General features: G+C 42.4%; 1 protein-coding gene across 1 annotated transcript in view; it reads right to left on the bottom strand.

Annotated features, from left to right (window-relative positions):
- Positions 1–922: 922 nt before the first annotated feature.
- LOC143294751 (G-protein coupled receptor 157-like) overlaps positions 923–15,740 on the bottom strand; it is a 21,994-nt gene continuing 7,176 nt past the window's right edge. Inside the window, exons 3-6 of the mRNA XM_076606214.1 lie at positions 15,319–15,529; positions 11,139–11,350; positions 5,258–5,464; positions 923–1,336 (exon numbers count right to left, since the gene is read on the bottom strand). Coding sequence (XP_076462329.1) covers positions 1,001–1,336; positions 5,258–5,464; positions 11,139–11,350; positions 15,319–15,529 — 966 coding nt within the window. The 3' untranslated portion in view covers positions 923–1,000. The remainder of the gene's footprint in view (positions 1,337–5,257; positions 5,465–11,138; positions 11,351–15,318; positions 15,530–15,740) is intronic.

Raw genomic sequence — 15,740 nt, forward strand, 5'->3', positions numbered from 1 at the left:
TTGAAGCATGCATAATACAATCTATGAGTGCTTGAAACATGCATAACACAATCTATGAGTGCTTGAAGCATGCATCACACAATCTATGAGTGCTTGAAGCATGCATCACACAATCTATGAGTGCCTGCACCATGCTTAATACAATCTATGAGTGCTTGAAGCATGCATAATACAATCTATGAGTGCCTGCACCATGCATAATACAATCTATGAGTGCCTGCACCATGCATAACACAATCTATGAGTGCTTGAAGCATGCATAACACAATCTATGAGTGCTTGAAGCATGCATAACACAATCTATGAGTGCCTGCACCATGCATAACACAATCTATGAGTACCTGCACCATGCATAACACAATCTATGAGTGCTTGAAGCATGCATAACACAATCTATGAGTGCCTGCACCATGCATAACACAATCTATGAGTACCTGCACCATGCATAACACAATCTATGAGTGCCTGCACCATGCATAACACAATCTATGGGTGAATCAGCAGAAAATCAATGTACAGGAGATGCACACCGTGACAAAGTAAACAAGACAAAAGGATGATTACAAAATTTAGGCCGATGTCAGTATTACCTACATTAAAATGCAGACAAATGCAATTTGAAAAAAATGTACATGAAAAAGTGAACAATTTATGCACTGATTAAAAGAGTAGGCTATGTATTCTATACCTGGGCTACATTTTTAAAGAAATTGCTGGAGGTGTGGAGGGGAGACAAATCCACTTTATTATTATTGTTTTTTTATTTTTTTTTATTTGTACATACTAATGTTTTTAAAGTGTTTGCAATTCTATATCACCACGGTTCACGGTCATGTACAACAGAGTACTTTTTTTTAGTCAAATAAATAGTTGTAGGTGAGAGGGGGGGGAGACACCCTACCCCTCCCCCTGCCTCCACCCCCCATGCCCCCCCCTCCCCCCCCCTCCTTTTTTTTCCATACTCATGTACACGTAGAATGTCAAGCAGCGCCCTGGACGTTCACCGTTCAAAGAGCACCTCGTCCTCCGCGTATTTCACCTCCTCCAGTTCCTCCGGAGTGGCCGAGGGCAGCTCCAGAGAGATTCCAGAGATGTCCAGATCGCTGCCGTCAATGGACCGACGGCCACTGCCGACCCTGACCATGCTGCGGCGCATGCGTACGATGGGCCGGGGCATCCATTTCTCCTCCGCCAGGCGCCGCTGCTGTCGCTGACACCACGCGCACCAGCACGCGCACAGGCGACGTGCATTGCGCGCCACCATGCGGCGGATCTTGGCGGTGGTGACACAGAAGAGGACGAAGTTGGCGAAACCCTGAAGGTTGTCTCCGAAGGCCTGGGACAGAGTTTGGGCAGTAGATGACATGAAAAGTCACTGAATTAGTTAATAAATACTTGAAATAAATTGATGAATGAACAAATAAATGAACGAATAAATGGGTCAATCAATAAACGGTCTGCTCCCTAAAGTTGCACTGAGTTACTGAACAGTGTTCATGAAACGAACTGGAACACTGCAGTCCTTCTTTTCTTTTCATCTTCATTCTTTTTCTTCTTTTTTTATTTTAATATCTGCTCTGTTCTTTATTTCTCAAATGACTATTAACATCATAAAAAAGTATTGCAAGTCCACACAGAATGCCTCCATTTAATATGAAAACACACACACAAAAACAAACAAACAAAAAACTAAATAAATGAAAACAGCAAACTTGTTATATATGGTTTATAAGAAAATGAATCGGTGAAATCTAAACTGTTTCAGATACCAACTTGTGACACTGAGCACAATACATTCTACAAAATTTGTAGTCCTGTACACAATGTCTGAAACCGGTAACTCCCTGACTGGTCATTCTGGGATCATAATTATTGAACAGGCCAACATTCTGGTGGTTGTATATGATTCTGTTTTTACTGCGATCACCGTAACTCCAAAAACGGTCTTTAAAGTCCATTAATATTAATGGAAAAAAACTGGATTTTAGAAAAGAGAGGATAAAGGCTATTATTATTGCACTGTGCTGTGCTGTGCTGTGCTGTGCTGTTGTGTTGTGTTCCGTTGTATCACTTTTTGTCAAACAGATTTCTCTGTGTGAAATTCGGTCTGCTCTCTCCAGAGACAGCACTTCACCAAAGTGCAGCGCCACCCATCTCTCTCTTTCTCTCTTTTGTCTGCAAGTGAATTTGTTTGTACTACCAAAGTTATCTTTTCACAATAATTTTGCCAGGAACAACCCTTTTACATGCGGGACTCGAACCGTTGGACACTCGTTTCTTCGTCAGACGCGTTACCATTAGGCCACCATCACCATTTTCACTGCAACCTTCGTTACCATTAGGCCACCATCACCATTTTCACTACAACCTTCGTTACCATTACCATTAGGCCACCATCACCATTTTCACTACAACCTTCGTTACCATTAGGCCACCATCACCATTTTCACTTCAACCTTCATTACCATTAGGCCACCATCACCATTTTCACTACAACCTTCGTTACCATTAGGCCACCATCACCATTTTCACTGCAACCTTCATTACCATTAGGCCACCATCACCATTTTCACTGGCACCTTCATTACCATTAGCCCACCATCACCATTTTCACTTCAACCTTCGTTACCATTAGGCCACCATCACCATTTTCACTACAACCTTCGTTACCATTAGGCCACCATCACCATTTTCACTGCAACCTTCGTTACCATTAGGCCACCATCACCATTTTCACTGCAACCTTCGTTACCATTAGGCCACCATCACCATTTTCACTGTAACCGTCATTACCATTAGGCCACCATCACCATTTTCACTGCAACCGTCGTTACCATTAGGCCACCATCACCATTTTCACTACAACCTTCGTTACCATTAGGCCACCATCACCATTTTCACTGCAACCTTCGTTACCATTAGGCCACCATCACCATTTTCACTACAACCTTCGTTACCATTAGGCCACCATCACCATTTTCACTACAACCTTCGTTACCATTAGGCCACCATCACCATTTTCACTACAACCTTCGTTACCATTAGGCCACCATCACCATTTTCACTACAACCTTCGTTACCATTACCATTAGGCCACCATCACCATTTTCACTACACCTTCGTTACCATTACCATTAGGCCACCATCACCATTTTCACTACAACCTTCGTTACCATTAGGCCACCATCACCATTTTCACTACAACCTTCGTTACCATTACCATTAGGCCACCATCACCATTTTCACTACAACCTTCGTTACCATTACCATTAGGCCACCATCACCATTTTCACTGCAACCTTCGTTACCATTACCATTAGGCCACCATCACCATTTTCACTACAACCTTCGTTACCATTACCATTAGGCCACCATCACCATTTTCACTACAACCTTCGTTACCATTACCATTAGGCCACCATCACCATTTTCACTACAACCTTCGTTACCATTACCATTAGGCCACCATCACCATTTTCACTACAACCTTCGTTACCATTAGGCCACCATCACCATTTTCACTACAACTTTCATTACCATTAGGCCACCGTCACCATTTTCACTGCAACCTTCGTTACCATTAGGCCACCATCACCATTTTCACTGCAACCTTCGTTACCATTAGGCCACCATCACCATTTTCACTACAACCTTCGTTACCATCAGGCCACCATCACCATTTTCACTACAACCTTCATTACCATTAGGCCACCATCACCATTTTCACTACAACCTTCGTTACCATTACCATTAGGCCACCATCACCATTTTCACTACAACCTTCATTACCATTAGGCCACCATCACCATTTTCACTACAACCTTCGTTACCATTACCATTAGGCCACCATCACCATTTTCACTACAACCTTCGTTACCATTAGGCCACCATCACCATTTTCACTACAACCTTCGTTACCATTACCATTAGGCCACCATCACCATTTTCACTACAACCTTCGTTACCATTACCATTAGGCCACCATCACCATTTTCACTACACCTTCGTTACCATTACCATTAGGCCACCATCACCATTTTCACTACAACCTTCGTTACCATTACCATTAGGCCACCATCACCATTTTCACTACACCTTCGTTACCATTACCATTAGGCCACCATCACCATTTTCACTACACCTTCGTTACCATTACCATTAGGCCACCATCACCATTTTCACTACAACCTTCGTTACCATTAGGCCACCATCGCCATTTTCACTACAACCTTCGTTACCATTAGGCCACCATCACCATTTTCACTACAACCTTCGTTACCATTACCATTAGGCCACCATCACCACTACAACCTTAAGTTAAAAACACAAAACATGAAAAATAAAATAATATAAACAGATTAATACAAGGGCGCAACAACCGAGTGAGTAGAACGTTGTCACGGCGCCTGGTGGATTCATGACAGATATTTCTCTGATCTCCAAGGTCAGTTAATGTGCTGAATTGCTAATGCCTGAACCTCTTCGTGTGTACACACACACAGAAGAGCAAATGAACACAGTGTCAGCTGACGATCCCGTAATCCATTTCAGCGTTCAGTGGGTTGTGGAAACAAGAACAAACCCAGCATGCACACCCCCGTGACGGAAAATGGCTGCCTACATGACAAGGTTATATATAAACAGAAGCCTGCTCGTAAATATAAGTGAACTTGGGACTTGCAGTCTATGAACACAGGACTTGCAGCCTATGAACACAGGACTTGCAGCCTGTGAACACATGACTTGCAGCCTATGAACACAGGACTTGCAGCTGTGAACACAGGACTTGCAGCCTATGAACACAGGACTTGCAGCTGTGAACACAGGACTTGCAGCCTATGAACACAGGACTTGCAGCTGTGAACACAGGACTTGCAGCCTATTAACACAGGACTTGCAGTCTGTGAACACAGGACTTGCAGCTGTGAACACAGGACTTGCAGCCTATGACACAGGAGAAGATGACAATTTATGCATAGCCTCTGCACCTTCCTGCACTCATGATCAAAATAAATAACTTTCAGTTACACTTGCCTTGTAACACTCATGATCAAAATAAGTAAACTTTCTATTACACTTGCATTGTTACAAGGCCATTATACTGGATTGTTTACACTGTCTGGTCATGCACGTAAAAGCTCTGTCATACATATATACAGGTAAACATGGGATTTGCTGTCCACAAACGAAGGAGAAGCAGAAGAAGGAGAAGCAGAAGAAGAAGAAGAAGAAGAAGAAACATTGTAAAGTTCCATACCCTGATGACCAGCAACCAGTCAAATGCACGGAGATGTCGTTTAGTCGGGTACTCGGTGAAGAGGAAATGCGCGGTGCCCCAAACGCGCAGCATGCAGTAAATGAAGGGCACGTAGCGAAGCTGCCTGGCTGCTGTTTGTATAGTCATCTCCTCTATCATGTCTTCACTGCTGCTGACTGGGCTCATGCCTTTGGTCTTTCTCGCCGACTGGAAAGAGTTTGGTGTCAGTAATTACTGTTTGTCTGTCTGTCCCTCCCTTACAGACACACACTCACACTCACACACAGACACACACACACGCTGACATTAAAAAAAACAAAAAAACAACTGCACCAAAAACAAAACTGCATAAGCTTTAAGATATTTCTTATTTTCTAAAATAGAATTCTTAAGATATTTCTTATTTTCTAAAATAGAATTCTGTTCGGAAATACTAACATGCCTACAAACTTACATACACGTACCAGAGTATTGTACCCTCACAAACACATGCACGTATGCACGCGCGCGCGCGCGTGCTCACACACACACACATTAAAAATAATCAGATAGAAAAAATGCCATCACATCTAAGACCAAAACTACATAAAATACACAATGCATTAAAACAGGACTACAAAAATACTAGTACAAAGATACTTGTTAACAGGCATAACTTGGTTTAACCGTTCCGCCCAAAACAAAAGTGCTTACGAAAAAGGTAAGTTTTCAGATCTGACTTAAAGGAATGTAGATCAGAGGAATTTCTAAGAGATGAAGGTAGAGAGTTCCACACTTGGGGAACCTGAGCTCTGAAAGACCTATTTCCAGCGCATTTGAGATTAGTCCTTGGAACTTTAAGCAGCTTTTCAGAACTGTTCTGTGCGGTTCATATGTTTCCAATACAGAGGATGGAAGAGACTTGTCAAAATATTTGAAGGCGAGTGTTGCTAACTTATAGTGAATGCCGGACTCAATTGGAAGCCAGTGTAACCGATTCAGCACAGGTGTAACATGATTAGATTTCTTTTTGGCGAGAACCAGTCATGCAGCATTGTTCTGAATTTTCTGTAATCTGTTGATGGAGGAAGATGGTAAACCTTCAAGAGTGGAATTGCAGTAATCCAGTCTGGGCAGGACAAAAGAGGAAACCAACTGAGCCATATTTTTCTCTGCTATGTAGGGTCTGACTGAGGCTAGCCTTCGGAGATGAAAATTACATGAGCGACACAAGAATGAAATTTGGTCGTTCATAGTCAAGGTTTGATCGAGATATACACCCAGGTATTTGGCTGATGTTTGAAATGCTACTGAAGTAGGGCCAAACGTAACTGGGTCCTTTTCTGCTGCCTTAAGACGAGTTAGGTCTCCAACGGTTAAGAGTTCAGTTTTGCCTTCATTGAGCTATAGCTTGTTTTTGTCCATCCATGTTTTTACATCAGCTACACATGATTCCAATTCAGTAATTACTGTTTTAAAACCAGATGTGGAGCGGCTTTTTTGTAATTCTGTATCATCTGCAGATTTATGGTAACCAAATGAGTGCCTTTTGAAGATGTCAGACAAAGGCTGAGTGTACAAAGTGAACAAGATAGGCCCTAAGACTGATCCCTGAGGGACACCAAACACAAGAGGGATGACTTTAGAGGTGCTATGTTTTACTTTACCCTTGAGATGACGATTTGAAAGATATGAAGAAAACCATTTTAAAGCAGTAGATTTAATGCCAAAGGTAGTGCTAAGACGATTGATAAGAATTTGGTGGTCAATTGTATCAAATGCCGCTGACAGATCTAAAAGTGCCACTACAGATGTAAGTCTTTTGTCTGTGTTTGAGAGGAGACTATCAGTGACCGAAAGAAGGGCTGTTTCGGTGTTATGGCTTTTCCAATAAGCTGACTGACAAGTTTCAAGCAGGCCGTTTTCATCAAGATGTTCCTGGAGCTGATGTAACAAATTTTTCAATGATTTTAGAAATGAAATAAAGATTAGAGACAGGTCTATAGTTCTTTAGCTGATTTGTGTCCAAATTGTGCTTTTTCAAAAGAGGGGTGACAATGGCCAATTTAAGACAATCATCAACAATGCCTGACTCTAGAGAATGATTAATAATTCTGGTGATCAAAGGGAGAAGGTCAGCAAGACATAATTTCAAAAGGTTAGTGGGCAATGGATCAAGGTCACAGTTCTTACTTGGAGATTTAAGAATAAAATCTCTTACAGCTTTTTCAGAGACAGGTCCAAAACATGTCATTAAATTTCCTTTAAAATAATTAAATCGGTCCTCTGGTGGGCTAGCATCCAGTTCTTGTCGGATGTTTTGCAATTTTGTCATTAGAATAATTACTAAAAGCATCAGGGAGATCCTGAGGAGGAATGTTTTTTGGCAGCAACAGTTCTCTATTTTTTGCCAATGAGCTGGTTTGATACAGCATGGAGCTGTTTGGACGTGGAACACTGACTGATGGAGGCGCTGAAATGTTGACGCTTTGCAGCTGTCTGAGTGGGAAGATCGTTTTCTTTTCAATTACCAAAGACGTGGAACAAGCTCCCTGATAACCTCCGTCATTCTGATTCCCTTGCATCTTTTAAATCTCATCTCAAAACTCACCTTTTCCCTCAGCAATAAGTTTAATTGTGGCAGGTCCACTTCCTTTGCGTTAGCTGTGCTTCACTATGTGTGTATACTTAATAGCCGAATAGTTGAAGCGTTGGACTTTTAATCTGAGGGTCCCGGGTTCGAATCTCGGTGGCGCCCGGTGGGTCAGTAAAGGGTGGAGATTAATTTTTTCCGATCTCCCAGGTCAACATATGAGCAGACCTGCCAGTGCCTGAACCCCCTTCGTGTGTATACGCACGCAGAAGATCAAATACGCACGTTAAAGATCCTGTAATCCATGTCAGCGTTCGGTGGGTTATGGAAACAAGAACATACCCAGGCATGCACACCCCTGAAAACGGAGTATGGCTGCCTACATGGCGGGGTAAATAAACAAAACGGTCATACACGCAAATTGTTAAATGTTACATGTTTGTCTGAGTGATAGGTGTGCGTGCCTGAAATCTGATTGAATGACACAGGAAACGAATGACTCTGATGAGCGCCCAATGGCAGCCGTCAGTCGGCTCTACCCAGTAGGCAGCCTGTTGTGTAAATGACTCCGTGTTTGTAAAGCACTTAGAGCTTGGTCTCCGACCGAGGATAGGCGCTACATAAGTTTCCATATCAACTGAGTCAAATGATCAATGTATGTGTACATGTGCATTGTTTAGTTTAGTTTAACGTCTTTTCATTGTTTAGTGATATTAGACGGGTACCAAAAAGAAAAAGAAAAAAGAAGAAAAAAAGTATGTGCGCATAGGAGATGAGGCGTGGGGTACATGAGAAGAGGTGGTGGGCTGACTGTAGTGAGTAGTGGAAAACGAAGAGCTACGAAGGACTGTGCTATAGAAGAGGTGGTGGGCTGACTATAGTGAGTAGTGGAAAACGAAGAGCTACGAAGGACTGTGCTATAGAAGAGGTGGTGGGCTGACTATAGTGAGTAGTGGAAAACGAAGAGCTACGAAGGACTGTGCTATAGAAGAGGTGGTGGGCTGACTATAGTGAGTAGTGGAAAACGAAGAGCTACGAAGGACTGTGCTATAGAAGAGGTGGTGGGATGACTATAGTGAGTAGTGGAAAACGAAGAGCTACGAAGGACTGTAGTGACTAACACTGAGTTATAGCATGAATTACGACAGTGAGTTAAACATCTACATAACATTAAAAAAAAGAAAAAAAAAAGAAAAAAAGCATGCTAATGATAACAAAAACGGGATCAGTCAAAGGTAGATACCAACTGGACTTTGAATCAAACATTCAGAATTTTTTTGAAGTAATGAATAATTATTCAAAACATCTCCTATGGACAAATATGTGTTTGGTGGAAACTGGTCGGCTAGTTTTTGAAAGAACAGTTGTCTTGTTTTTGGACACTGGACAAGTATGTGGTAGACACTGACTTCTTTTCCGCACAGACACTGTATATTTTTGCAAAATTTAGTTCGTAGGGTATTCAAACGGAATCGATGAATCAAACTTCTAACTGGTCTTGACTGGGAGACAGATAAATCATTTAAGTAAGCCTTGCGGTTGCTTGCTGTAACTGTCTTCATACAGTGACGGTAATACTGGCAGTCTAAATCTTGTAGTCTATGTTTATGTCGATCACTCTCTTCATACAGTGACGGCAATACTGGCAGTCTAAATCTTGTAGTCCATGTTTATGTCGATCACTTGACACTTTTTCTATACACCTATAACATTCTTGTAGATCTAATTGCGTATTGTGTGTGTGTGTGTGTGTGTGTGTGTGTGTGTGTGTGTGTGTGTGTGTGTGTTTATGTATGTTTGTGCATGCCTATGTGTGCGTATGTACGTTAATGTCACATTTTGGTGTGTGACATTGATGTAATGTGCTATGTTAACAAAAGTGTTTATGTAAAGCACCTAGAGCAGATTTCTGGATAGTGTGCTATATAAGTATCCATTATTATTATTATTATTGTTATAACTGCCAGTGGATAAAAAAAGAAACCCACACGCCTGTTCATCAATTATCCTGGGAAATAAAGTTTTGTCTTCTCTTGCCTTGCCCATCTCTCTCTCTCTCTCTATCTCTCTCTCTCTCTCTCTCTCGTATAAATATACACACATATATATATATATATAGGGCAGGGATCGGATGAGCAAAATTATGCACGCACATCTGTTATCATTATTATTATTATCATTATTATCATCATGAGCATTTACGAGTAATCTTGAAAATAAGCCCTAGGCGTTGACAAATAGAACACACAATGCATACATATGTAAATATCAAAAAGGAAAAATTGAACACATGATACCAAACATCATCAAAACTTATTCACCCCACCCCCCACACACAAACACACCCACAATACACTCAAGCACATGCGCACGCAAACACACGTCATAGCACACAACTGTTAATAGCACACAATCAAAAATACTGCCAACAAATTCTGAAACTATCAAAACTCACTCATTTACAAATAGTCATTGTAGGTCATTCTGGAATGGGATGAGCTGTTGAGAATTAATCAGGAGGTGAAAAGGTGGGTCTTCAGACTGGATTTGAAAGATTGTAGCGAAGATGAGTGACGGAGAGGCTGAGGAAGTTGATTCCAAAGAAAGGGGGCTAGGGGGGATCCTAAGCATACAGGTGTCAGAAGAAGAGCGAAGTTGGCGTGAGGGTACGCAAAGATGAATGAGATCAGAAAGATACTGTGGACCAGAAGCCTCAATGGACTTGAAACAAAGAAAGACGACTTTGTAAATAATTCTTTCTTGTACTGAGAGCCAGTGTAAAGCATGAAGGAGAGGAGAGGCGTGATCAAATCTACAGGAACGAAAGACAAGACGAGCAGCATAGTTCTGGACTTTCTGAAGCCTAGCAATGAGGTAGCTGGGTGAACCAACAAGTAGGGAATTACAATAGTCCAGGCGGAACAGCACAAAGACACAGAGGAGAGTTTTGGTTGCATCTTCAGTCAAATAAAGGAACTTGTCTTGCCTTGTTTTGTTCCTCTGTCTGTAAGAGACTAGATGTCAAAAAAGAAAACGTAATAATACTTATTCCCTCTAACCTCCCTAGATGAAATTTGTTTCGTTTCGTTTCTCTTCCCTTGGCGATACATGTTCTGTCATACCGCATTCTACGTCACCAATAAAATACATCACCACAGGATGGCGCCGGCACCGCCATGCAGTACAAGCTCAAGGTCGACGTCACCAATAAAAATACGTCACCAATAATACACGTCACGGCCTCCCCCCCCCCCACTCCCGACTCCCCACGCGCCGTTGGGCCCTCTTCCGTGCAGTCCCTCAACCAACCTGGCAATACAGAGAACAGTTGATGACGACGAAAAGGATGAGACAGATGAAGTAAGTGGCGATGACCCAGCCCTCTATGGTGATGAAGCACCACTGCAGGGTGTTGGACACCCGATCACTGATCCAACAGATGGCCGGGTGGTCAAAGTACAGGATGTCTGTCACGTCATAGCCATACACGTCAGAGATGCGCGCTTGCAGAGCGATCAGCACTGCAACAGAGAAAGAGGAAATTAGGCAACACTTGATTTGCTATAAGCGCTCAAAAACCACTGCAAAATAACAGACAAGAATCGTACAAGAATTAATTTGTACCCTATTACGTACGCGATCATAAGCCACTGTGACTTAAAAGACAGGAATTCAACAACAGTTAGGATGAATCCAACTGTACAAGCGATCAAAATGCATTGTAAGAGACAGAAACCATACAATTAATTATGCATCCTTTCACATATTTGACTTATTGTATGAGTGATCAGCACTAAGAGACAGAAATCATACAATAGATCAGTAGAGGCCTTCCACTGTAATACTGATCAGTGCTGCAACAGAAATCATACAATAGATCTGTAGAGGCCTTCCACTGAAATACCGATCAGTGCTGCAACAGAAATCATACAATAGATCTGTAGAGGCCTTCCACTGTAATACTGATCAGTGCTGCAACAGAAATCATACAATAGATCTGTAGAGGCCTTCCACTGTAATACTGATCAGTGCTGCAACAGAAATCATACAATAGATCTGTAGAGGCCTTCCACTGTAATACTGATCAGTGCTGCAACAGACAGAAATCATACAATAGATCTGTAGAGGCCTTCCACTGCAATACTGATCAGTGCTGCAACAGAAATCATACAATAGATCTGTAGAGGCCTTCCACTGTAATACCGATCAGTGCTGCAACAGAAATCATACAATAGATCTGTAGAGGCCTTCCACTGTAATACTGATCAGTGCTGCAACAGAAATCATACAATAGATCTGTAGAGGCCTTCCACTGTAATACTGATCAGTGCTGCAACAGACAGAAATCATACAACAGATCTGTAGAGGCCTTCCACTGTAATACCGATCAGTGCTGCAACAGAAATCATAAAATAGATCTGTAGAGGCCTTCCACTGTAATACCGATCAGTGCTGCAACAGAAACCATACAATAGATCTGTAGAGGCCTTCCACTGTAATACTGATCAGTGCTGCAACAGAAATCATACAATAGATCTGTAGAGGCCTTCCACTGTAATACTGATCAGTGCTGCAACAGACAGAAATCATACAACAGATCTGTAGAGGCCTTCCACTGCAATACTGATCAGTGCTGCAACAGACAGAAATCATACAATAGATCTGTAGAGGCCTTCCACTGTAATACTGATCAGTGCTGCAACAGAAATCATACAATAGATCTGTAGAGGCCTTCCACTGTAATACTGATCAGTGCTGCAACAGAAATCATACAATAGATCTGTAGAGGCCTTCCACTGTAATACTGATCAGTGCTGCAACAGACAGAAATCATACAACAGATCTGTAGAGGCCTTCCACTGCAATACTGATCAGTGCTGCAACAGACAGAAATCATACAATAGATCTGTAGAGGCCTTCCACTGTAATACTGATCAGTGCTGCAACAGAAATCATACAATAGATCTGTAGAGGCCTTCCACTGTAATACTGATCAGTGCTGCAACAGAAATCATACAATAGATCTGTAGAGGCCTTCCACTGTAATACTGATCAGTGCTGCAACAGACAGAAATCATACAATAGATCTGTAGAGGCCTTCCACTGTAATACTGATCAGTGCTGCAACAGACAGATTTGATTTGATCCTTCTCAACGCTTGAATAATGGAATTTTAATGTGTGATATGTAATTACTAGCGCTTGCTTGGAAAATATCTGATTGCATTCGAAAGACAGGAAGAGACTAAAAGATAACTACTAGTACGAAGACAATAGCTAAGGAACTGACTTTATAATTGGTAATTTAATGGTGAGGATGATGTGTGACTGAACCTAGGAAAGTTAGTGAAATTGTACAGGGCACACACACACCCACTCACATCCATGTGACTGACCGGACTTACGGACAAGACAGGATGAACTGAAAGTAATTTTATTTTGGTTTAAAGAGCTTGTGGGTTGGCGCTGGGCCAAGACCCAGCCGTAACAACAACAGCAGTAACCGATGATGCCGCGACAGTGAGGAGCAACCTGTGTCCAGTGTCCACGCTGTGAAGGCGCTGAGGAGCAGCCTGTGTCCACGCTGTGAAGGCACCGAGGAGCAGCCTGTGTCCTGGACCGAGGACTGGAGTGAAACCGACTTGGACTGAGTATCCTCGTTATGTGTTGTGTAGTGTGTTGTGTGTTGTTGCCCTTCATAGTTAGTACGAGTGTGTGAGTGAATGTCTGAATTTTTTAAGTGTGGTTGCTTTTCTGTATATAAATTATTTGCAAAGATATCCGTCTCCTGTGATTCTTTTTTTATGCACGTGAACATGGCTGACTGAGAGGAGTGAGATGTGAAGTTTTCTGTTAAAATCTAAACAGGTAGGAATGGATGTCTTTACAATTATTTATATACAGAAAAGAAACTATACTTAAAAAATCTTCGAACAACTGATTTGCATCCTACTTTGATTTATAGGCGGTCAAAATCATTCGACAATAGACAAACAGAAATCATGCGACAATCAATTTGTATCATTTGACCTACTGTGTGAACGCTCGATCAGCACGGCAAGAGACCGAAAACATACAACTATCGCGCTTAACAGTAGCAGTCTGTGCCGGCAGCTTATTCCAGTCCCTGATGGTTCTTGCAGAGAATTGGCTGAATGGTTAAGCGAGACCTGTAAGTCAGTTGAAGTATGATCGGAATTCTACTGTCTATCAAGGGCGCCCCGAAAAAAATGAAATAAAATGCCATAAAAAACGGTCCCACCCTAGCTTCGTCTCACCGAATAATGACACACCCTGTAACGCTTTCGGACTGCAACAACATTCTTCTTCTTTTCTTCTTCGTTCGTGAGGAGGAAGGCGGCAAAATGGTTAAGACGCTCAGCTGCCAATGTAGACGGAGTTCGTGAGGCACCCAAGGCCTGACGGAGTTCATGAGGCGCCCAAGGCCTGACGGAGTTCGTGAGGCACCCAAGGCCTGACGGAGTTCATGAGGCGCCCAAAGCCTGACGGAGTTCGTGAGGCACCCAAGGCCTGACGGAGTTCGTGAGGCACCCAAGGCCTGACGGAGTTCGTGAGGCACCCGAGGCCTGACGAAGCACGTTGGGTTATGCTGCTGGTCATGCATCTGTCCAACAGATGTGGTGTAGCCGCCACGCGTCAGTGGATCTGTCCATCAGTGGATCTGTCCATCAATGGATCTGTCCATCAGTGGATCTGTCCATCAATGGATCTGTCCGTCAGTGGATCTGTCCATCCGCAGTGACGCCCCCTAAAGAAACTGAAACCGAAACTTAATTCGTGGGCTGTGACTCCCATGTCAGTTCACTCTTACACATGTACAATTTTAGCTTTTACGTGCATGACCATTCGCCATATAAGCAGCAACATCCCGTTTTCGGGGTTGGATTGTAAAAGCCAGGACACAGGTCCATATGGTCCAATATTGACTGGCCCTGACAACGCTAAATCTTTCTGGTCGTCCTTCTTTAAGGTAGAACTCCGATCAACTGTTAGTTTCAGTTTCAGTAGCTCAAGGAGGCGTCACTGCGTTCGGACAAATCCATATACGCTACACCACATCTGCCAAGCAGATGCCTGACCAGCAGCGTAACCCAACGCACTTAGTCAGGCCTTGAGAGAGAAAAAAAGGTGAATAAATAATAGGTAAGCATAAATAAATAAATAAATAATTATAATATAAAAAAAAGGTTGTAGTAATAATAATAATAATAATTAATAAATAAATAAGACAACAATGATGATAAATACGCTAATAATTGTAAAACATGAAGACACACATTCACACATACACCCACACATGTACAGGTACACGTACAGGTAAGTCTCGTGTAATTTTTGGGTTTAATCTGCCAGTATTTTAGTCGTGCGGCACAGTGTTCTCATTTGAAGTTAGGCACTGAAAGATACCCCAGAGGGAAAAAGGTTCGATCTTGCCATCTTCCATGTACCCGTTGACAGAATATTCTCACCTGGAACGCCGAAGCAGAAGACGTAAAAGATATACACCATCCGGTTGGCGAAAACTGTGGCGCGAAGGCTGAAGAAGAGAAAAATGTAGACTGTCACTGCGCATGTCCACAAGGCACTGGACATGTGGCCGATGACGGAAGTGAGGGCTGCGCTGCTGCAGAGGTAATTTCGCTCGTCGGGGAACTGCAGAGTTTTGAAGTAGACTGCAGCCTGTGAGAAACAACAATAACAATTACTAATGTGCTATCCATGTTATCAGGAAAGTGATGTCCTGTTTAATGTCTGTGTTATCAGTAGCTTGATGTCCTTTTTTATGTCTGTGTTATCAGTAACGGGATGTCCTGTTTCATGTATGTGTTATCAGTAATGTGATGTCCTGTTCCATGTCTGTTATCAGCAATATGTTGTGCTGTTTCATGTC

The sequence above is a fragment of the Babylonia areolata genome, chromosome 20, assembly GCF_041734735.1.
Source record: "Babylonia areolata isolate BAREFJ2019XMU chromosome 20, ASM4173473v1, whole genome shotgun sequence".
Taxonomy (NCBI): domain Eukaryota; kingdom Metazoa; phylum Mollusca; class Gastropoda; order Neogastropoda; family Buccinidae; genus Babylonia; species Babylonia areolata.